The following is a 22,713-nucleotide window of genomic DNA, read 5'->3' as shown; positions in this document are numbered from 1 at the left end:
GAGAGGCTGAGCAGAGCATAGAGCAGAAAGAGGTACTGAAAGGATTTAAAAGTTTCTGTGTGGAGTAAACCACAAAGTCCCAGTTGAAAGAGCCAGGAGTGAAAGCGTTGCTCCCAGCTGAATAAGACTAGAAAAGAGAACACCCCCAGGCATCTGTATGTCTCAGCATTTAAATTATATCGCTTGAAATGTCAGTTTTGGACTTTGTGCCAGGAAACAGTTGAAGAGGCTTTTTCCCCCCCATGAATATACCCAATAGAAGACCAATCTGTTGAAATGAAAGGTATCTCTAATCATTTAGCATAAGCATAGCATGTTCTCATTTTATTATGTAACCTTGAAATATCTTGCTCTTTTAATGAGGAGCTTTGTATTTTAAGGAATTATATTATCTTAGTGGCTGTTGTATGACATGAGTGGACCCACCAAAGATTTGCTTTGCATTTAATTTAACTGGCTGGTATCTGCAGCTTTCCTTTAAAAGAGACAAATGGAAAATATCACGATCTTAGTTTGTGCCTCATCTGTGCATAGAAAACAGCAATGTCATGAGTGTCCTGCAGTGATGAAAAACATTTCTTCAGATGCCCATTTTGTAGGAACCAATCTTAGAATTTCCTGTGTCCGCAGATGAGAGCATGAGCTAGGGACATAGCAATGTCTGTGCCAGCACAGTAGGGTAATGGGCAACTGGAATTTCAAGAATGTCTTGGCAAGCAGATACACACGTGCTGTTTTTGGGGTGTGGATATAACTTGATGCATTGTTCTTATATTATTATTGACTTACTTATTGCTCAACTTATAGGCTCTATTTTCTTCCTTCATAGGATTAGTGATTACATGGATCTGACCCCTGTAGATATCGTAGGGAAGAGATGTTACCACTTCATTCATGCTGAAGATGTGGAAGGGATCAGGCACAGTCACTTAGACTGTAAGTACTTCAAGGCATGTCAAAATGAACTGGCCTTACAACTGCTCTTGAACTATTCCTTGCATATTATACATTTCTTTGTGGTTTACTTTGGGAATGGTTCTGTTGTAAAATGCTCCCCTCCCCTCAGTCATTATAATTGCCAATGAGGGTTTGCAGTGAAACCCTATGTGTCTATTCAGAAGTAAACCCCATTGAATTAGACAGAACTTACCCCCACCTGAATAAGCATAGGATTGCAACCTTGGTCAGTATAAATCTTTTAATTGGTTGACAGCTCTAGTCCTTAGTTATCGTAGCTAACAGTTGATAGACCTGTTCCCCATAAATTTATATATTCTGTCTAAAAAGCCATTTATACTAGTGACCATCACAACATATTATGGCCCAAAATGGGCTGCGGAAAAGAAAGAATAGTTTTAAAAGGCAGATGGTGCCATGAGGTCTGGAGACTGCTGAGAACAGTGATTTATGATTGTTGATAAGTCTGGACAAGGCCGAGAAAGGGTTCCCCAAAGCACGCAAGGATCATTCCTTTCTGGTAAAACTTTTCTGGGGTGGCAGGACATGGTACAGCTCCTGTGGCGACTGGCTTTACATTGCTTTCTAGTCGTGTAAGATGGACAAGTCCTTTATTTGAGAACGCTTGTGAGATAAGCTGACTAGTGATACGGCCCTTCATACCTCAGCTGCTATGCTACTAACGAGTTTGCTATTGCTTTATGTATCATTTTATGGGCACAGTGCATATTGTTGCATGCATAGTTATCAGAGACTCAGTTGAAATGTGATACTGAGCACATAGGACATTTTTATACAACCAGCATCAGAAGTATTTGGGCCTGTGGTGGGATGCATTTGCATTCCACCCTCATCTTTGATAAGGAAGAGTGGGGGAAATGCTGTGCTTTTCCACTGGCAGAGCCCCCTGGCTGCAATTATTTAACATAGCTGGAATTAATGCTGAGGAACTACTCTGGAGTAAACTATTTAAAATTGGGGGCCTCTTTACCAACTCCATGCTAAATTCCTGTCAAATAAATCCCCTTGTAGCCTGGTTTTTTTTAAAAAAAATAAATAAATGTATTAGTATTCTGCATTCAGATAACCGTAAGAGGGACAAAGCTAATGAATATACATCCCATTGCTTTAATATATGAAAAAGGCACTTTAAGAGGCACTGTTCTAGTACAACAGTGTTGCCCTGTTCTGATTTAGCAAGTCCATTTGCAACTGGGGCGGAGGGGAGAATGAATGGGTGTCACATAATGTAGAAGCATATGTCTCCTCAATTAATTGAAAAAATTAATGATGTTCACTGAACAGTAACATCAAGTACTTTCTGGCTGGGAACCCAGACAGGATGTAGAGGAGTCAAGACCTCCAGAGGATGTCATGAATATACTTCTGGACGAATATAGGACAATATACCAGGATTTAAAAAATGGATAGATTGCTTGTAGGAACATTGTCACTAGCATTGCATGGCCACAGATATAATATATTCTTTTCCATTTTGGAATCTTAATTGAGGTCTAAATTCATAAACCTGACTCTGACAAAAAGATACTTGTCACCCTTAGCTATTGCTTGGAGAACATCCTCCTATTTCTCCAGGACTTGATTTACAGCTATAAGAAACACAATTCTTTAGGAACAGCAAGCAAGGGCAGTTCATTTCCCATAAAGCAAAGGTCTCTGATGAATATGTTTGGTAGCATTCTCTCTGATATACTCCTATTCGGTTTTCAGTAACTGAAATAATCCAGATTTTTTTTTAAAAAAAATGCTGCTTCACTACCATTTTATTCACTGCTTCCTTTTTGCCAAGCGATCTTGCCCTTCAATTCAGAGAGAAGAGTTTTCTCCAAAACCAGTCACACATACGTACATGGCTGCTTTTGTGTACATTCATTTGAAGATTTCTATTGACACATTTAATATTACTTAGTGGTTCAGTCTCCCAGCTACAAATGAACTAAGCCTTTTAACTTGTACATATCAATTATATTTTTCTTGTTCTTTTAATAACCTTAAGCACATAAAAAGCCCAGATAGAATGACTCGATAATTCTTGACAGTAAAAACACACTTCACAAGTTTTGCTATCATGCTGTGGAATAACTCTACAATGTCAAGTAGCATACAATTAGTAAAACTGTAGGGGGAAAAAAGGAGTGTTTTGATCCTGAGGAATTTTGATCCTAATCATATCGAAATTTCAATGCTCTTGTAGTGCTTAATATCTTCAATCATAAAAGAAATCAAACTGATTCCAATGTCAGCCTTTTGCATTTTGTGGCTGCTGTGAAATGCTAAAATATACAAATGAATGTCACTGTTGTACAAGTTTATGATAATCACTAAAGCAAAAGAGACTGATTTTAAATTAATGTGATAGTATGTCTTGGGTTTAGATGATTTTTGAGTGAGCTAACTTAGAAGTCAGACCAACAATGGAGAGAGAATTTATCTTGCAGCATAAGCATTGGCAAGAGTAGCTAACTGCGGTGACTGGTCAGCCGGAGTATCTACCGCATAGACAGACACTGACCCTTTTATGCAGAATGTGATATTATTGCAGTTGAAATGAAAAACACACACACACACAACACAGAATGGCACATCGGTGGACAAAAGATTCTCAAAACCCATGCCTGCACAAGACCTTTTGTTGCCTGAAGTGGACCTAAATGGTGCCTCTTCCTACTAGGGATAACACTTAGTCTTGTTATTCAAACATAATGTGGCACTGCTTAAAATTAGTGCTGTGCTGAAAATTTCTCCCACTTTCTTTTCACACCAACTCTTTTCACCAACTAATGAGAAAAGAAATTGCATGTGACAATTGTTAAAGGGGGGAGAATATTTTAGTGTAATTCCCATGGATGGGGTCCAGGATTTTTGTTGCACTTTCACTTTTTGAGGTGGCTGAGGGGTGTTTAATTTCTTACAATTCACCTCACCAGTGATCTGCGCTCTGTACTCTTCCATTTCCACACATCGATTAAAGTCCATGGGAGGAGAATGTGAGGTAACTCCTCTCAAGGGCCCTTTCCGTGTCAGGAAGTGCTGGCAGCCAGGGAGGCTGCAAAATGCTGGAGAAATGTTTACTAGAAAGAAATTCTCCCTCTCTCTCTCTCTCTCTCTCTCTCTCTCTCTCTCTCTCACACACACACACACACACACACACACACACGTACTACCCTTGACCACCTCACAGTGATAAGGTAAGCGCAAAAACCCTCAGCCCCAGAAATGCTAAAGAAATTAAAAAGTGACCTGAGAATAAGGCATAAAAACAGGGGAAGAAAACTTTTGAGAAGTTGAAGAACAGATTTCAGCATAACACTGCTTGAGAAAAGAGTTATAGTTGAATGTAAACACCAAAATGTATTGCAGCAAAAGGGCATATTGTCAACCACACAATTCTTCTCCTTCATTGAACACTACATTGAACTAAGAGAACTCCGGGAAGCTTGTCTCCTGGTTTCTGCTCAATTTAACTTAAAGTCCATCTGATCTTTTTGGAGTCTGCTTACGCAGAATGGTTTGAGGGGAAAAGAAATGGAAGGATGCCTGGAGCCAATGGCTCAAACAAAACGGGGGGGGGGGTGATCACTTTGACTCTGTCCACTTGGCAAAGCCTCAGATATTTCTCTGATACTGTTCTGTCCCTTCCCAGTCAGCAGCTCCTCTGTCCAAAATGCCAGGGTTATGAATGTTAGCGTTCAGCGCTGCCAAGTCTCCCCAGAGAAGGTGCAGAGGGAGCAGGGCCCCCAGTAGAACACTGCTCTGCCAATTATCCTATGGATCCAGACATCCTTGCCCTGGGACTGGAGCTCTTCACACCAGCTGCCCGGGTTCCTGGTCAGCTCTCAGGTCCTCCCTCATCTTCCTCAGGGCAACGGGATCAGATAAGACAAGCCAGGCAGGACCTCAGGGCTCCTGTCTTGTGGGTGGCACCATAAATCATTGGCCCCCTCTCCTGGGTCAGTCCCCTGGCCTCCTGCCTCTGTCACACACTCCTCAGAGCTTTGCTAGTCCCTGACATCTATTCTACCATTGTGCAAGCACTTGCGGGTGCATTATTAACTAGTGGTCATTTATTTCCCTTCTCCTTGCTGTTCTTTGGAGCCAACCCATTTGTAAGAAAAGAGATAGCTCAGCAGAGGTTTCGTAGGGAGTTACCATTCACACAAAGTTTGGTTGTTACCCTGCACCAAACTTGCACTATTTCAGAAATTATTATAATAGTATCATTATTATTACATTTACATCCTACCTTGCCTTCAAGGAGCTCCAGGTAGCATAAATTGTTATGCCTGTCACCTTACAACAACCCTGTGAGGTAAATTATACAGAGAAACAGTCACTGGCCCCAAGTCACCCAGTGAGGTTCGTGCCTGAGTGGATTTGAACCCTGGTCTCCCAAGATCTTAGTCCAGTACTCTTAACCGCTACACCATACTGGCTCTCCATGGTGATGGAGAATGCTTCTCCGAGATTATCTCATCCCTAAGTAAGGCCACAATCACATTTATGAACAGCTCCCGTAATGTAGATAAAACTGCATTCAGGGACCAGAAGCTATTGTATGTTTCCTACACATCTCTCCAGTGTGTTTTTTTGGAGAAAGGAGATGATGTGTAGGTGGTCTCTCTGGAAGCTGAGCTCATAATTCATTTAGGTATCAAGCATAACAGAAGTTTGCTAAATATTGTGTGGGCATGTTTTTTTATTATAAAAAATCAATTAGCAGTTGCCTACTATTCAAAACATCTAGCTTACTAATTATGAAATCTGTAGAAAAGATAAACATCAAAGGCTCCGTGGATTCTGGGAACTATTATATTCTTAAAATACTGTATCTGTTTCAAACAAATAAGGCACTTAATGTACTCTTTCTGTCTGTGATGCTATTTCCCCCATGGGTTTTGAAAATGACCTTCCTGTAAGCATCAAGGACTATAACTTTTCAGATAGAGAAACTTGTTCTTGTTTTAAGTCAGTGCCAGGTATATCCCCCTATAGTGCACAGTTTTCAAAAGCAGAAGAAAAAGTAATCCAGAATTTTTCTTTAAAAAAAGAAGAAGAAGCACTACTCTGTTTCCAGAATGAAGTTACCCTGTCAGCTTGCCTTGGGCCTTAGGTGGAGAAGAGGAGATTAAAGAGTCAGTATTCCTTTTCATGTTTCATCTGCCAGTTTTGTGAATGTAAAAAGAGAACTGGTATTTACAGCTAGGTATCCAATTGTGATGCTTTTCCACCTCCTGATAAATTAACAATATTTTCATAGCAGGACAAATTGAATATCAATGTTCCCTACGCTCATTGATAAGGTTATTTTTGCGGAAGGAATAAATAGCACAGATTCAGCCTCCAAATTTCCTCCACTATAATGGGGCTTTGTGAAGGCAGCGAGGATGTGAAGGCTTCACTGTAAGCTGATCTCATCATTTCCTATTTACTCTATACTTACCTGAATACACAATATACTGTAGCTTTTAAATGCATTTGTACCCTAGTGAAATGTCCTATTGTAAGCTGTTTCACTTTAAAAGACTGCTTTTGATATGAGATTTCTTCATCTCCTCTTCAAACTGAATTAAACTATTTCCTTCCTATAAAACACAACTCACTCTTTAGAAAGCTTTTGGCTTTGATTTCTCAGAAGAGCCTTACAGGAAGAAACCATGTTCTTTTTTAAAAAAAAAAACGCATTTCTGGGAACAAACTTGTACTGACCTGTTTTGTTTTACTCGCAAAATTAGATGCCTGGGAAGAACGTGAATTTCTTTTGCTGTAATTTCACTGCATGCAAAATTCCAAAACAAAGCTAGCACCCCTTTGTTAGAAGTGGTGTGCAGTCCTTTGCAGTATATTTGCCCCAAGATAAATCAGTCTATAGATTTTGTACTCCCTTCATAAAGTGCTTCCTATGCAGTGTGCATTTTGCATGCTAACAAAATAAGTGATAACATTGTAAATGGATTCAACAAAATCTTGCAACCAGTTTTTAGCAAACATAAATGTATAGATAAAGTAAAGGTCCCTTCCAAGAGAACGTCTGCTCTTGGTTGGTAATTGTCTTTGATTAAATTGGCTTCATTTGGTATCAACTTTGGAAACATGATTTTGTTGCTGTTTTGGTCATCCCATTGTCTACAGTGACACTCACTGGTGGCATCCCTATAGCAAAAATTGTTATAAAGTAAAAGACATACTCCAGAACCCTAAATTGTTTTAGCCATGATGGCCTCCTCTTCTCTCCCCCACATATATTTAAATCCCGTTAATATAACTGTTGGTTTACATAGTGATGAAAAGAGGAATGAGCACCAGCTTTGTAAAAATACAGAGCTGGTCACATCTATGAAACTTCAGTGATGCCTGAAACAAAATGGTTTTCTAAAATAAAAGTTCACATGTGTTCCAGTACTCATCTCACACCATGTCTGTTTTCCTAATGGTAACAAGCATGCATTTCAAAGGGAAGCTATGAGAATTAATGGTTTAATCCTATGAATGTCTACAATGGGACTTAGCTCAAAATAGGTATGTGCAGGATTGCAGCCTTCATTATTAATTGCAAGGGAGGCAGCATTTATGAAGTTCAAAGCTATGTATTTAAAGGAGGTGCACTCTTGCTGCTTCCTAAAACTCCAAGGTCCTTGTTTTCTCAAATGCGCACACAGTCACTTGATTATTTCATCAACAGTTGATCAGAATGCTGAACTATTTTGCTGAACGGAGATATTCTAAGACATTAAAACCTGTAGGGAAGCCTTTCCTCCAATTTTTTTCTTCCCAAACCTCAATCAGAACAATTACAAACTCAGAAGAATTTGCATTAAATTGCTGTTTCAACACGGATGCAGCCGTGGTTTGACAGAAAAGCTTTACAGTAGGTAGTTAGTATTGTGCCACCTTTTTGCTTAGCCATGCAGTTTAACCACTCCGTGAATGAGAATTGCTCCTCAGACATGAATACAAAAAAGCAAAAGAGCCTTTTGATTAGATATAAATGCAGAAATCTGGTCAACTTATAGCTTGTTTACAAAACACTATAACCCAAATTGCAAATGTTTGCTGCTGCTACAAAATAGAACAGACTGAACTTGCTGTCAATTTATTGTAATGTCAAAACACTTTGTCAAAAAGTTTTTCGAGTCAAAATAAAATGCATATACAAGTTTGGCAGTTTGTTGGCTCTCTCTCGTTATATGAAGAGGAATCAAATTTTGTGGTGCATGCATCAGGGCAAGCATTTCAGGGTACTAGACAGAACAATTCCCCCTCTCTTCCCCCTGCATGCTGTCCTGGGGGTTCATCTGACCCAGCTGGACCAATTTGGGGGTCCAGAGGGGGAAGGAAGGGGGAATCCCCATTGTACAAGCGGACATCCTTGTATGAACTCTACTGACAGGGCTTATTAATTGAATCCCACCCATGGAAAATATGTGATCACACCTTCCATTAATAAAGTGGATGTGGATGTGCTGGGTCAGTGAACCCCCAAGCAGCGAAAAAGATAGCACTGGACAAGAGTCCCTACAGATGGGTGGGACACCTAAGGTACCCAGAAAAACCCAGCTTTTTAATAACACAGCTTCATCAGGTGGGATAGATAAAGGCAAGAATTGGTATCTAGCTAAGGCAGCAAGACATTCTGAAGTGTTGGCCATTGCACAGGGATGGCATCCGGGCTTTGTTTCAGGAAAAAGGTCTTGGGCCAGCCCTCACCCCCAAAATGCTGCCTACTCTACAGGGAACAATTCTTTCTTTGAAAGGCTGTCTCATTTAAAGACAGGGGCCACTAGAACAGAGAGCAGGGGGCTTGAAGTTGCCCATTGACCGTTAGCTAGCATGTGGACAGCAGAGTGAGCAAGCACTTGGTCACAGTCTTCCCCACTATGGTGAGACATTGTCAAGAGCCCTGTAGTGCTGTTGGGATCGGGTTTGGATTGGCAGGTTCTGAAGCAGGAGGAGGAGGAAGAAATTGGGGGTGGCCCTGGGAAGCTGGGATGAAGAAGGAGGACCTCCCCTTTCCACCCTGATTTCAGCTGCTGCAGAAGGGGGGGCAAAGGGTAAGAAGAGGTGTTGGAGAAAATTAGAAGAGATTGTTACTAATAATACATAAATAATAATAATAAATAAATACATAAAATTAAATAAGTGGGAATATAAATGAAGGGAGTAATAGCAGAGAGCTGCTATATAGGAAGAAGACATGAAGCAAGGAGGGAAGATGAAAGAAACAGTTTGGGGAATAAGGTTAACTGTGAAAGAACAGGATCAAAAATAACAGAAATTGAGGGAAAATACTTTGAGGGGCATTGGGGGGGGGATTAAGTATCTGGACCAGATCCAGGCACTGCTGGAGGAAATCAATTTTCTAGATCCATTTCAGTTAAGGTTTAGGCCTGGTTTTGGCACAGAAACTTTGTTGGTCGCCCTATATGATGACCTCTATCAGGAGAGAGACAGGGAAAATGTGTCCCTGTTAATTCCCCTTGACCTCTCACTGGCTTTTGATACCATGCTATCCTTCTGGAGCGGCTGTCTGAGTTGGGGGGTAGCACTGCTTTGCAGTGGTTCTGGTCCTACTTGGATGGTCATTTCCTGAGGGTGATGCTTGGGGAGTGTTCTTTGGCCCCATGGAACCATCAATGTGGGATTCCTCAGGGTTCAGTTTTATCCTCCATGCTCAACATTGACATGAAACCGGTGAGTGGCATCATCTGGAGTTGTGGAGTATGTTGCCAGCAATATGCTGGTTCCACACAGCTCTACTTCCCCTTTACATCTGCAGATGTGGCAGTGGATGTGCTGGGCTGTTGTCTTGCCTCGGTAATGGACTGGGTGAGAGCCACGAAACTGAAACTCAATCCAGATAAGACCGAGGCACTGTGCCCCTGCTGTTTTTGACCTATAAAGCCTTAAATGGCTCAAGACCACAATACCTCAAGGACCACCTGTCTCCATATGATCCAGCCTGGACCCTGCAATCATCATCTGAGGCTGCTCTTTGTGTGCCTCCTCTACAAGAGATATGGAGGGTGGCAACACAAGAATGGGCATTTTCTGTGGTGGCTCTCCATTTGTGGAATTCTCTCCCCAGGGAGGCTCGCCTGGCACCTTTGTTACATATCTTTAAGCGCCAGAAAAAATCATTCCTCTTCTCCAGGTCTTTGGCTAATTAAACCATCTATGGCCCTTTCAACTCTGTGTGGGGAGGGTATTGGTTTGCTAGTTACTATGCTATGTATTTTTGTGTTTTTATAAACTGCCCTGTGATCTTCAGGTGAAAGGCGGTATAAAATAAATAATAATAATTAATAATTTAATAATAATAATAATAATAATAATAATAATAATAATAATAATAATAATAATAATCCCATCTCCACTTACAGCCTCTGGTGAAGCAAATTATGGTGGACTTAAGTTATACTTAAACCAGCCCTTGAAAACCCATGCTACAATGGGGATGGTTCCATTTCATCTTAAAGAGTTTTTGGGAAGGAACTGGTGTTGCGTTAAATTTGGAAGTGCAGAGGCTCATCATGACAGTGTCTATAGTCATGCAAGAAGGAGTCTTGATCTATTACTGTGTGTGTGTGTATGTGTATGCGTGCACACACACACCAAAGACCAGCAATATATAGCATAATGCCTGATGCGTTAAGATCAGCCTGGATGCTATCCCTTACATAGTTTTCTGGAAGTAAGTTCCATTGCGCTCAGTAGTGCTTACTTCTGACTGCAAATGCCTGGAGATTTGACAAAGATCTTCAGCCAGCTGAATTGCAACCTTTAGCTTTTAATAAGAAATGCAAACAGTCTTGCAAAGGGGTTGTTGCCATTGAAGCTGAAATTGGTATAGGAACTCCATCCAACAAAAGAAACATCTAGTCTCTGCTTAATTATTTTCCTCATTTTCTGACTTCCTCTACCTGTCACAAACAAAATTATTCATTTGCAGAGCAAGGGGTGATGTTTCAGCCCCCAAATGCTATTGGGAGTGCTGCTTGTGTGCCTTGAACTCAGCTGATGAACACTGCTTGCTGTATATCGTGCCTGAACCCAAGACAAGTCCTGGCTATAGTTTTGCAAGTGAGATGGAGAGTAATAGGGACTGGACAGCTGCCACTGCAGCTGCTTAGCTTGAACCCAGGTACTTCCTGGTTTTAGCAGCGGGCAGCTAAAACGCCAGCTTGTGGGGGGCTGAGTCTAGAAGTAACAGCCACAACCCATTTTGCTGGAGGTAAAGAGCCTGAACAGAGGGGGTGTAATGGGAGGTGTTCCTAGAACCAGCTGGGAAACATGGGATCCTGTGTGAAAAGGGGGTGTAAAAGAGAGGAAAAACCTCATTCCCTTTGCCTTCCTCTTCTTCTCTACGAAAATAAAACCGCAGTTCCACACTCGTCTAGATTTTGATGCTGATACAAACCTAGCCTCACATGAACATGCCCAGGTTTTGGTGCTGATAAACACAGGTTGTTTTGATACTGTTTTCTTGATTTGAAGGTACATCTAATTTTAAAGATGCAGTCCCAGTTCCGAGTTTGAAGTTTAACAGGTTTAAATACAATTCCTACTCAAAGTGACTTCTTTTACCCGTCTTTTCTTACCCTCCCCCCCACCCCAAAAAAATCAAAAATGTACTTCATGAAACTATTGTATATGAAGCACTTATTAGCCATAATTAAATGGACAATATGAATTTACTACGTCTTTAGGACTCTGGCTTGTTCTGGTTTAGAGCAAGATGATTAATGCAAATACATATTACTTGAGATAACCATTTAGCAGCTAATTTAGCCAAATTTATTACAGCAGTTAGAGGTTTTTCATTTTAGCAGACGGAGACAAGGACATGCCAAAAAGCAGAGATGTATGTGAATGCACACTGCCCTCTAGCGTGCAAGACTTTGCCAGATTAAGAACAAATACAGACGAGAGGAAGAAATATGAGCTGAAGTCCTAAGAACAGCAAACTTGTTCTTTAAATCCATGCCAAACACACACTACCTCATTCCAGCGGGTGATGTATAGCTTTCTCCCCTTTCATGGAGACAAACGTATCTAGCTACATAGCCTGTTTTCACTTGGCAAGGTGCCGGTCTGAAGCACATTTGAACATCTGTACATATATTTAAGCATTTTTAAGCTCAGTGATTGTTTTCACTTGTCCTTCCGTTTCTGGACCAATTTCAGACACCGTGCAGAGACTTTTGGCTTTAGCACGCTCAATTCTTTGACTCCCTTAGGCCACAGTTCCTTCCACAGCTCTTTGGTGGATTTATTTTGCTCTGGTATTAAGCAAAGTCTCGGCAGACATTCCCCCTGCTGACCATTGGAGATTTGGTTCATCTGAGGACTGTAAATTCTGTTTGACAAGATCAAAAGAAACAGATGTGTAAGTTCAGTAGTTGATATCGCCTGCAATGAAGAGGAATGATCAAAGAACTAGGGTACCGTATCTTCCCAAACCTTTCAAATAGCCAGAATCTCAAAGAGGTTTACCCAGGAGCTATGAATAAATCACATAGAAATTTAACTTTTTTAAAAAAACACACACACAATTTTGATGTTGAGTGCATCGGAAATGTCCACACAGGATTCTTTGCTCGATGAGTTCGTGGAGATTTGTACTCCTTTTTGCTGCTCCTCACTTACGTGAGCTGCCAAAAGCAGATTAAAATCGCAGTACGGATGGAGGTGAACCTTTGCTTCTCTGTCAGGTCTCTAGGAAATGGCTGGATTTATTTGTCATTGTAATGCTTTTTATTAAATGTAGCAGGACAAAGGCCTCCCCTCTCCCTGTATATGTGTTGTGCTCCCTTTGTGGGGAAGATTCTCCTTTAAGTGCAATGCTAGCGGCATTTCTTTGCTCCTTTTGTTTCCCTCAATCCAGTGCTCAACAAGGGTCAGTGTGTAACGAAGTACTACCGCTGGATGCAGAAGAATGGGGGGTATATTTGGATACAGTCGAGTGCCACCATCGCGATCAATGCCAAGAATGCAAATGAGAAGAACGTCATCTGGGTCAATTACCTTCTGAGGTATAGCTTTCTGTCAGTTCCGTTATCTGCATTTTTGTTGTCACTGCATGAGTCATGTTGAATGGGCAATGTCAAAGAAAGAATAGAAGGAAGTGAGTGTTCAGAAGCAGTGTCTACTGATCGTAATAGAAAGATGTTCATAGGGTTGCTCGATTCTGGACATCTCTCAAATTCCCGTCTTGCCTTTGCTTACTAATGGCTTTATTACAGAGCCTGATTCACAGCCAGCCCTTGCTAGCATGCTATCTTTGGCTGTCATAGAATTCTGGACAATAGCTTGTTATTGTATGATTTTCCTAACATATTTTTAGCATATGTCCCCGTCAGGTCATTTTTGTTCACTTGTAGCTTCAGAAGACCTACTTATTATAGGCATTTTTGGAGTTCAGAAGCACTGGGAGTATGGGTGAAATGCTAAGATTGTAAGCCCTATAAACTGTATATAGGAAAACACTGGGCATGCTTTTCCAGGAGAATTCTAAAGTTGGCGGTACCTGCCTGAGCTGAGTTCTTGGTAGATGGCAAAGAATGTAAAGAGTTCCATTTTACACAGGGTCTTCCCTTCCCAATCTCAGTTCTGTTATCTGTAAGATGGAAACAATAATGACCATTCAGATGTCGAGTTGTGGGACCATTGGAATTAGACTTGTAAAGTAGCTTGCACAGTAACACCCAAGTTCTAAGCATTTGTTTTCAAAAGTCCTGCTGACTGCAAGAAGGCTCCTTAGAAATGGAGTTTTAAATAGAGATACAGAAATGGGGGGACATGTGGAATTGTTGAGGGTGACAAACAAGTCATTTGTTACCCCTTTCAGTCGCTTTGAAGGAAGGCTCAGTTTATTTCATCACTGGAGCAATGGATAGGAAAGGGACTGTAACAGCCATGTTGATTAGAGGAGACAGGAAAGAAAAGCCAAGTGTATAACCAGAAGTGGGTGCCCTACTATGGCACTGCTGCCCCTCATCTGAAACCCCTTTAAGCTTTTCTTAAGCAGAGCTGAATCTTGGCGTCACTGCAGGAGTGGGAGACTTGCTCAGCATGAGCTAATGTTAAAAGTTCATAAATACAAGCTTGTTTTTGCTTTCTAGCAACCTCCAGATTTTTTATTTGTTTATATAAAAGATCTGTGGCCACCACCAGCTCTTTCAGAGGCTCTCAAATGCAAGCTTTAGGAGTGGCTGTAAGTGATTGGAAGCTCTAATGCTACATAAACCTAGTTGGTTCTCTTTCTATGCTTCATTCCGTCTTCAGCAACCCTGGCATTGAATTTTAAACAGTACAGTTTTTGAGCTGATTCACACGTTATAATCAGCCACTGATATTCTTCAGAGCAATGTTGTTGTTGCTGCTGCTGCTGCTGTATTTATATGCTGCCCATCTGCCTGGGTTGCCCCAGCTACTCTGGGTGGTGTCCTTACCTAGAGGCAAACGTCTCTACCAGAGTTATGCAAAAGTAGAGGTGGAATCATCGTAAGATGTCAAAAAAGATTTGAAGGGGGTAACAAACTGTGCACTCCAAAGATGGGAATGACAGAAAATGTTTTTGTAGAGACGTCAGCACAACCTGGCTGCTTGGTTAACCACAAATGTTCTGGTACTGATACCTGAGCAGTAGCAGACATTCAGGGTAGAAATTTTGATGGTAACATTTAAAAGAAGTTTCCATAAAACTTCTGCTGTGGAGAACTGGAAGGAGATAACATGTGTTTGCATGTTTGCTTTGCCGTGCTGTTTATTTGCATGTTTTGCCCCAGAGATTTGAGGAAAAGCGGAGGTGATCAAGCTCCAAGTCATAAATTTGTGTTTATATTTGCCATCTCTTCTTCTTTAGCAACCAAGAATATAAGGACACTCCAATGGATATTGCACAGCTCCCTCATCTGCCAGAGAAAACCTCAGAGTCCTCCGAGACCTCCGATTCTGAATCAGATTCAAAGGACAACTCAGGTAACATAAGCATTCAGGTTTTTTTGTTGCCTTGCATCTTAAAAGGGTCTCTGGCAGGGAGGTGGGGAGTTGGTTTTGCTTTTTAACTTCACAGCGTCAAAAAAGGAAAGTTAGGAATTATAGTCACAGACTTATCAGTTGATCTTGCAATTCTCATGCTACATCACTGCCTAATGGTACTTTTGAAAGGCAACAAAATATATCCTAAACATATAAATTCAGAGTACTCATGCTTCTTTGAATTATCCACAATCTGTATGACTTCTATGCATCCAGCATTATTTATTTAATAATAAAAAATATATATATACTGTGAGTTCATATAAAGTATCATGGTGTGATGAACCACAATGCATACAAGGCCAATAAAGCATAAAACACTAGAAAAACAATTCAAAATAATCATTCAAATGCCCGGCTAATCAAGAAAGTTTAGGTAGGATAAAAAAGTGTCCAAGATTTAATAGAAAGCATCCCATTTGTTTGAGGGTTTGGAATACAATTATAGTTCTTAACTTCCAGAGTTGATTTGTTTCTTTTTTTATATCAGCAGAGTTTGGGGGTATTTGGGTTTGTTTCGACCTGAACTGAAACTTCTCAGAAGAAATTTTGAGGGAAGAAAAATTATGAGAATTTTCATTTAAGGTGCCCTACACACCCCCACCCCTCATCTCAAAGGATCATTTTGCTGAATGCTATCTGTCGTTTTTTGGTGGCAGTCACAATTCCACACAGACCTGCCACCCTGCGGTGCCCTGGAACATCACTAGGTCTGGAGCATAGCAGGAAGGTGAAGAACAGCACCTGGGCAAAACAGCCCAATAAAGCCCAACAAATTTCCAGGATCTAGAGAATGCTGAGGTGTCAGCTGAGAGGAGAAGGAAAGCGGAGGTAAAGTTAGGAAGAAGAGGAAAGAGGCCTGCTCTAGCACAGGGGTCAGCAACCTTTTTCAGCCATGGGCCAGTCCACCATCCCTCAGACCATGTGGTGGGTCAGACTATATTTTGGAAAAAAATAGGAACGAATTCCTATGCCCCACAAATAACCCAGAGATGCATTTTAAATAAAAGCGCACATTCTACTCATGTAAAAACACCAGGCAGGCCCCACAAATAACCCAGAGATGCATTTTAAATAAAAGGGCACATTCTACTCATGTAAAAACATGCTGATTCCTGGACCGTCCGCGGGCCGGATTGAGAAAGTGACTGGGCCGCTTCTGGCCCCCAGGCCTTAGGTTGCCTACCCCTACTCTAGCATTTAGCAGCTTATAGTCAGCATCCTGGAAGAAAAGACTGGGGCTAAGGGCCACACATGCCATGAAGTTAACCCCCCCCCCCCTTCCTGCACTATGTTTCAGGGGAAAGGAAAGGGAAAAGAACATATTCCACACACACAGACAGACACACAGACACACAGACACAGACACTATAAAGCAAGGACAGGAACCTGTTTCAGCCTGGGAGCTGCATTCCCTTCTGGGCAATCTTCCAGGGGCCCCCAGGTGCTGAATTACACCCAGCACTGGGGGGGGGGGGCTGACGTGTGACGTCACTCGGATTGTACATTGCATGTGACGTCAGGCCGTGCTCCTCTTCCAACACAGTGCAGCCAGGCCGTGAGGGTCGGGAGCGACTTCCTGTCAGGCCTCCTCAAGATTTGGGGGAGGGGGGACCCTTCCCACCAAGCACTGGGGGGCTATAAAAGCCTCCACACCATGGAAATGGCGCCCCTGCACGGGCCACATTCCAGTGGTGGCCAGGGCCAGAGAATAAAGTGAGCAGAGCAACAGAAGTAACTTTCACCTTTGGGCAATAGTGGCAGGCAGGAGGGAGTGGAAGCTCCAGCCCAGCTTAAAGTAAATGCTTCCGTCCTACAGAGCTGCCACTGCCCCTCAGAGAGGAGAAGCCCAATTTCCAAGAGTCAAAAATAGGCCTGGAGAAACTTCTGCTCTTGCCACTATCTGCATAGCCTTGTCCTCTCTCAGTCACAACAAAGTATCACCGAATTTTATGTATGTGATCTGTTGACACTGTGCCAGTCAAAGTATGTTCTCGTTTCGTCTATGTGACATAAAGGTACCCCACTTCCACTCACAGTCCGGAGGGAGATGAAGGGCAGCCAAATCCCTCTCAGCTTGATACTTGCTGTGGTTTCACACATGAAAGGAAATGCATTGTGCCAGATGCTGTTGCCAGAGAAATTACCGGTAATAATATCTCACTGGCAACTAGGCCTCTAAGTGGGCTTTAAATCTTGCCTTCTTGTTCTTAATGGTGTTTCTGTGCTTTTCTTTCCATTCTTCAGAGGACAATGAGAATTCAAAGTCGGATGAAAAAGGAAACCAGTCAGAAAACAGCGAAGACCCCGAGTCAGATAGGAAGAAGTCTGGGAACCAGTCAGATAATGAAATGAACTGTAACGATGATGGCAACAGCTCCAGCAACCAGGACAGCAGAGACAGTGATGACAGCTTTGAAAATTCTGACTTTGAGAATCAAAAGGCCCCGGAGGATAGTTTTGGCACTCTTGGTTCTATGCAGATAAAGGTGGAACGCTACGTGGAGAGTGAATCGGACTTGCGGTTGCAGAACTGTGAATCGTTGACCTCAGACAGTGCCAAGGACTCGGACAGCGCAGGAGAAGTCAATGCCCAGTCTTCCAGCAAACATCAAAAGAGGAAGAAGAGGAGGAAAAAGCAGAAAGGAGGCAGCATGACTCGCAGAAGGCTGTCTAGCACCTCAAGCCCCAACGGACTTGACTCCGCATTGGTGGACCAGCCCCAGCTGCTCTCATCGCCAAACAGTGCCTCAGTGCTCAAAATCAAAACGGAGATCTCGGAACCTATCAATTTTGATAACGATAGCAGCATTTGGAATTACCCGCCCAACAGGGAAATCTCAAGGAACGAATCTCCCTACAGTATGACCAAGCCCCCCAACTCAGAGCACTTCCCTTCCCCCCAAGCCAGCAGTAGTTTACATGTCTCCATTCCAGACTCTGTCCTCACCCCGCCAGGAACTGAAAATACTGCCAGTCGCAAATCTCAGTTCAGCACCTCATCCACTTCCGCCTTGGCTCCCGTATCCTCTGACCCTTTGTCACCACCTCTGTCCGCCTCTCCACGGGACAAGCATCCTGGAGGCCCCAGCACTTCCAACTCTTTGTTGTACACTGGGGACCTGGAAGCCCTCCAGAGGTTGCAGGCAGGCAATGTGGTGCTTCCTTTGGTTCACAGGGTAACTGGAACCCTTGCCGCCACCAGCACGGCTGCTCAGAGGGTCTATACCACTGGCACTATTCGGTATGCTCCAGCTGAAGTTACTTTAGCCATGCAGGGCAATCTCCTCCCCAACACCCACGCTGTTAACTTTGTGGACGTTAACAGCCCCAGCTTTGGCCTGGATCCTAAAACACCGATGGAAATGCTCTACCACCACGTTCACCGACTCAATATGTCAGGACCATTTGGAAGTGCTGTGAGCGCGGCCAGTCTGACCCAAATGCCTGCAGGGAATGTGTTCACAACTGCCGAAGGACTTTTCTCCACTCTTCCGTTTCCTGTGTACAGCAACGGCATTCATGCCACACAGACACTGGAGCGGAAGGAGGATTGAAATATGACCACATACTGTGTTCAGTGTTAAACTCTGAGGCATAGACTATATTTTAATTTAGACATTTAATTCTAGCACTTTGAATTTGAGCAGGTCAGCTTATTCTCTCAATATGATGGTCCCCATTTCACCCCCCCCCCTTTCTCTTTAACTTGACTTATTCTTTCATGTAAAACATATTTTTTTATTTTTGCCTTCAGAGAGCTGAAGTACCAGTTGCCTGCCATTTTGTCTTCTTCCGAGATGTGTATTTTTTTTTCTTCCTTTGCATCTTTATTAAGATGCCTTTAATATGTGTATTGCCTCTGCCATAGAATACTCAGTGATGTGGTAAAGAGATTTTAAAGTGACAACCATTGGGTTTACTTCAACATGATCTTGATGTGATCAAGATTAAAAGAAACAAGCATAAAACAATGTGCCCTGTTTGACTAAGTCAAATGAAAAGGGTTTTTTTTTTGTTCCTAATTCCTTTAAAAAAAATAGGGGATAGTATTTTAGAATTTTATGCAGAGTTTAATTCACTTTTTATGGTTAAGATTTTCTTACTTGCACATACAATAATTTGGGTTCTTAAAAAAGTTAATTTCTGGCCTGTGATTAGAATATTAAGATGGACTAAATGTTAATTACAGAAACGTTAACTTCATTTCTAAAACCATGGTGCTATCATTTATTAATCTGTAATGTCTTCACACAATACGCAGCTTGTGGGCTGGGTTTTTTGAAAGGAATGTCTTCTGTACTAGTCTATAGTCAGGTGCTGCAGTCTCCTTGGTTAGTTAAGACAAAAGCCCTCATTAACATTTGCTGCAGGACTTAATTTTTTTACCTCCAAACTAACAAGCATAGCCTCATATTAAATTTAAATGGATCTGGAAGCCTTTTCTTTTTTTGGTAAATGCATGTTAAATGAACAAGAAAACTCAAAACTGGTGTGAGGATCAGTGTTTGGTTGTTTTTTTTTATTTATAGGTTTTTACTGTTTTGCTTTACTTTTATTTTATTTTTTTCTCAGTGTAACTGAGGCTAATTTTACATCTCCCAAATAACACTTCAGAGTAAGAGGGGAAATATATATATATATTTAACATGTTTTTTATTTTTTCATTTAATGTTATAGAGGGAAGGTTGTATTTTATTTTTAAGTTTTGCTCATTGATTTGTCTTTTGTAATCCCCCTCCTTCTAGTGTCGAAGCCAATATGTTTCAAAGAATGGGTTAATAAGCTTGAAATAGATAACTGCAACTAAAAACTGCACATTAAGTATAAAAAAAACAAAAGAAAAAGAAATCTCCTATTTTGTCTTTGTTGCCAGAAATCAATGTAGTGTCAAACACTCCAAATGACTGTCAAGTATAAATTCTTCTTCCACGCCCATCTTTGGCAGCTGTTTGTTAAGGCATCTAATAACAGATGTGAGAACTGTAATGTGTACAATGTGTAAGTGTCCTTGGCTGTCAGTCCCATTGCAGTTTCAATGTGTGTTACTATATGCAGTATATACTAAGCTAATGTAGTTGTTTTGTCCTTTGTCTTCTCTGTGCTTTATCTCTAGTCTGGAGTGGTTAAAGTCCCATTCCTACAGTCCTAGTGAACCAGTGATTCTTGGGGGTTAGTGGTTTTTGTGTGGTGGCCTTCCTCTGTAATGTCACCTTATGCTGCTTCCACTGTCTGTATACCTTTTCATTTCTGCTGTTGCTTTGCTGTTGTGTATTCTCAGACCTCTCTCTCTCTCTCTGTCTTCCTTCCTTCACCTTTTCTCCCCTGTTTCTTCCTCTTCTCTTCTTCTCTTTTCCCATTCTCAGAGATAAAAGACTCTTAACTAGCTCAAGGTTAATGGAGCCATTCCCCCCCCCCCACAGAGGAATTCTGGGTATGTCTTACTCTTACAGTGTGCATCGCACAATGCACTAAAGGGTGATACTTAGATATATTAAGCAAAGTGATGCCATATAGCCTCAGTTGTTAACATTTCCAGAGTCCCTTGTGCTCTAACTGTAAGTAGAGGGTGCATTTCTTTGGTTTTCTCCCAGGTAGGTTGATGGAGTAATATACAGAGAGCAATTTCAAGTGAGATAGAAAATTCTTGCAAAGGTCAACAGACGTTGTTAAAAAAGGGAACCTGAGCTTAGGATTGTCATATACATATATATATATTTACATATATGTGCAATGTTAATGTAATTTTAACTCAGCTGGTCTCTACATTTTGGATAACATACGTGTTGTTGAACCAATTTCTAGTACAGTTGCTATAGAATCTGAGGGGCAGGTCTGAGGGAGAGTGGAAAGGAATAATGTCCCAAAGGGGCATTTTGGATGTCACAAATTTTGATAATGGGCTTTTAAAGAGTTAGATTTGAAGGATGTTTAAGTAGATTTCAAGGCCAAGGGAAGCTGATTTGGGCTTTCCCTTGGAAGCTCTACTCTAGCTATTGAACAATCAAAGGAGTGCACCTATCAGCTACAAAGAACAGCTAGACAGCTGTTGTTGTTTTAATTTTATTTTTGAATAAATGTTTCTGTGTTGTGTCAAAATGATTTCTGGTGATTTAAACTAACAGATAATCACAGCTGCTGTCTAAATCCATAGTGTTTAAAATTACAAAATGGAAAAAAAAACCTTCATTACCTGTGAAGACTGTGTCTGTGTTTTTAACTATTTCTTGTACAAATATATGAAATCTTTTATGAGGAGACTGGTGCCAAGTAGCTGAATAAAGGGGAAAGGGATTCTGTTCGTATAAATCTTAGCAGTGTTACCAACTCTACAATATATAAAAAAAATTAAAATGTTAAAAAATGACAGCTATGGTACATTTATTTTGTGTTAAGCTAACCGAATCTAACTTCTTGAGTGCCTGGCTTATTCGAAACACTTTTTTCATTGATCATTGATAATGCTGCAAATCAGAAATGTACATACTTCATTTACAACAGGGTTCTTTTTATACTTTTGTAGATTCTCATACATGTCATACATGGTTGTCTTTATGTAACTTAATTTTTTTTCATCCTGCAGGTGCCATTTTCATAATAAACTTCTCTTGGATTTGTTACTATCTGGCATCATTTCTTTTACATATGATCATCCTGATTAATTAATGCTGGTAGTATTTGTTTGAGCAGGGTACCTTGTTTGCTAATTTTTATTAAAAAAGCTAAAACCTGTTAAAAAAAAGAGGGCATAACTAGATTATTCTTAAAGCTTACAAGCTATTCAAAGAAGCTACGTAGATGCAGGCTCACAATGCTAATCCAAATACTACACCAAACATGCCGCCATCTTAAATTCTCAGCAACCCCAACTCATTCTCATACTGAGCATTTTATGCACATTATCAAAGCTGACTAATAGACCGGAAATGTTAACAGTTATATAAGGTGTGACTTTATTTAATGATTACACACCAGAAGAGGGCTGCTCACATACATTAATCACATAAAATGCACTTTATATTTTCATTTATTATACTCAACATTGTTATAACCAAACTCTTCCGTCACTCATGTTCTATCTAGGTTCTTGATTTTTCTAACAACTTTCTTCCTCCAGAGTGGAAAACAACTAAGTCATTGGTTTTCATATATGTTTATTGGCCAGGCTTTCTGGCAAGCAAACTGAGGGCAGAAGAGTTTGCCAGCACACAAAACACAGGCCTTGACTTCAGATTTAAGTCACGTGGAATAGGCTTCAACACGCAATGGAATGGTTTACTTTTAACAGATGAACAATACATGCTTGATGGTTTTGTGACAGTAGCAGGAAGGTGATAAGCCCCAGAGTTAATACAGGACATTGATGCTGACAGAATGGGATTCTCCTGCTTCACTTCTCTTCTGTTTCACTGAAATTCCACAATATGGGCAATCTCATTTGCACATTTCTTTGCACAACCTTCTCTCCAGCACAACAAAACAAGAATTATGACTGGTGCTGGTTCATGGCCAAAAAAAGAGAGCTTTGTTTTGGTATAATAGAACACATGGGGGAGGAGAACTAGTAGGATAATATTGTAGCATTTTTGTATTTTTAAATTGAAAATTATTACATTTTTATCCATCTCAGGGCAGTATGCTTTATCCCGCTCCTTTCTGATCCTCACAACAACCCTATGAGATAAGTTTGATAGATGC

At 41.1% G+C, this 22,713-nt stretch overlaps 1 protein-coding gene across 11 annotated transcripts in view; it reads left to right on the top strand.

Annotated features, from left to right (window-relative positions):
• Nucleotides 1-21,638, top strand: part of NPAS3 (neuronal PAS domain protein 3) — a 637,919-nt gene extending 616,281 nt beyond the window's left edge. For all 11 annotated transcript variants that reach the window (XM_079954436.1, XM_079954435.1, XM_079954432.1 and 8 more), the window contains 4 exons: nucleotides 830-936; nucleotides 12,860-13,007; nucleotides 14,840-14,955; nucleotides 17,263-21,638. In XM_079954436.1, the coding sequence (XP_079810562.1) occupies nucleotides 830-936; nucleotides 12,860-13,007; nucleotides 14,840-14,955; nucleotides 17,263-18,572 (1,681 nt within the window). In that variant the 3' untranslated portion in view covers nucleotides 18,573-21,638. The remainder of the gene's footprint in view (nucleotides 1-829; nucleotides 937-12,859; nucleotides 13,008-14,839; nucleotides 14,956-17,262) is intronic.
• Nucleotides 21,639-22,713: the final 1,075 nt, after the last annotated feature.

Source organism: Podarcis cretensis (assembly GCF_951804945.1).
Source record: "Podarcis cretensis genome assembly, chromosome: 1".
Classification (NCBI taxonomy): domain Eukaryota; kingdom Metazoa; phylum Chordata; class Lepidosauria; order Squamata; family Lacertidae; genus Podarcis; species Podarcis cretensis.
Note: the sequence above shows the minus strand (reverse complement) of the source record. Positions and strands in the feature narration are given on the sequence as shown.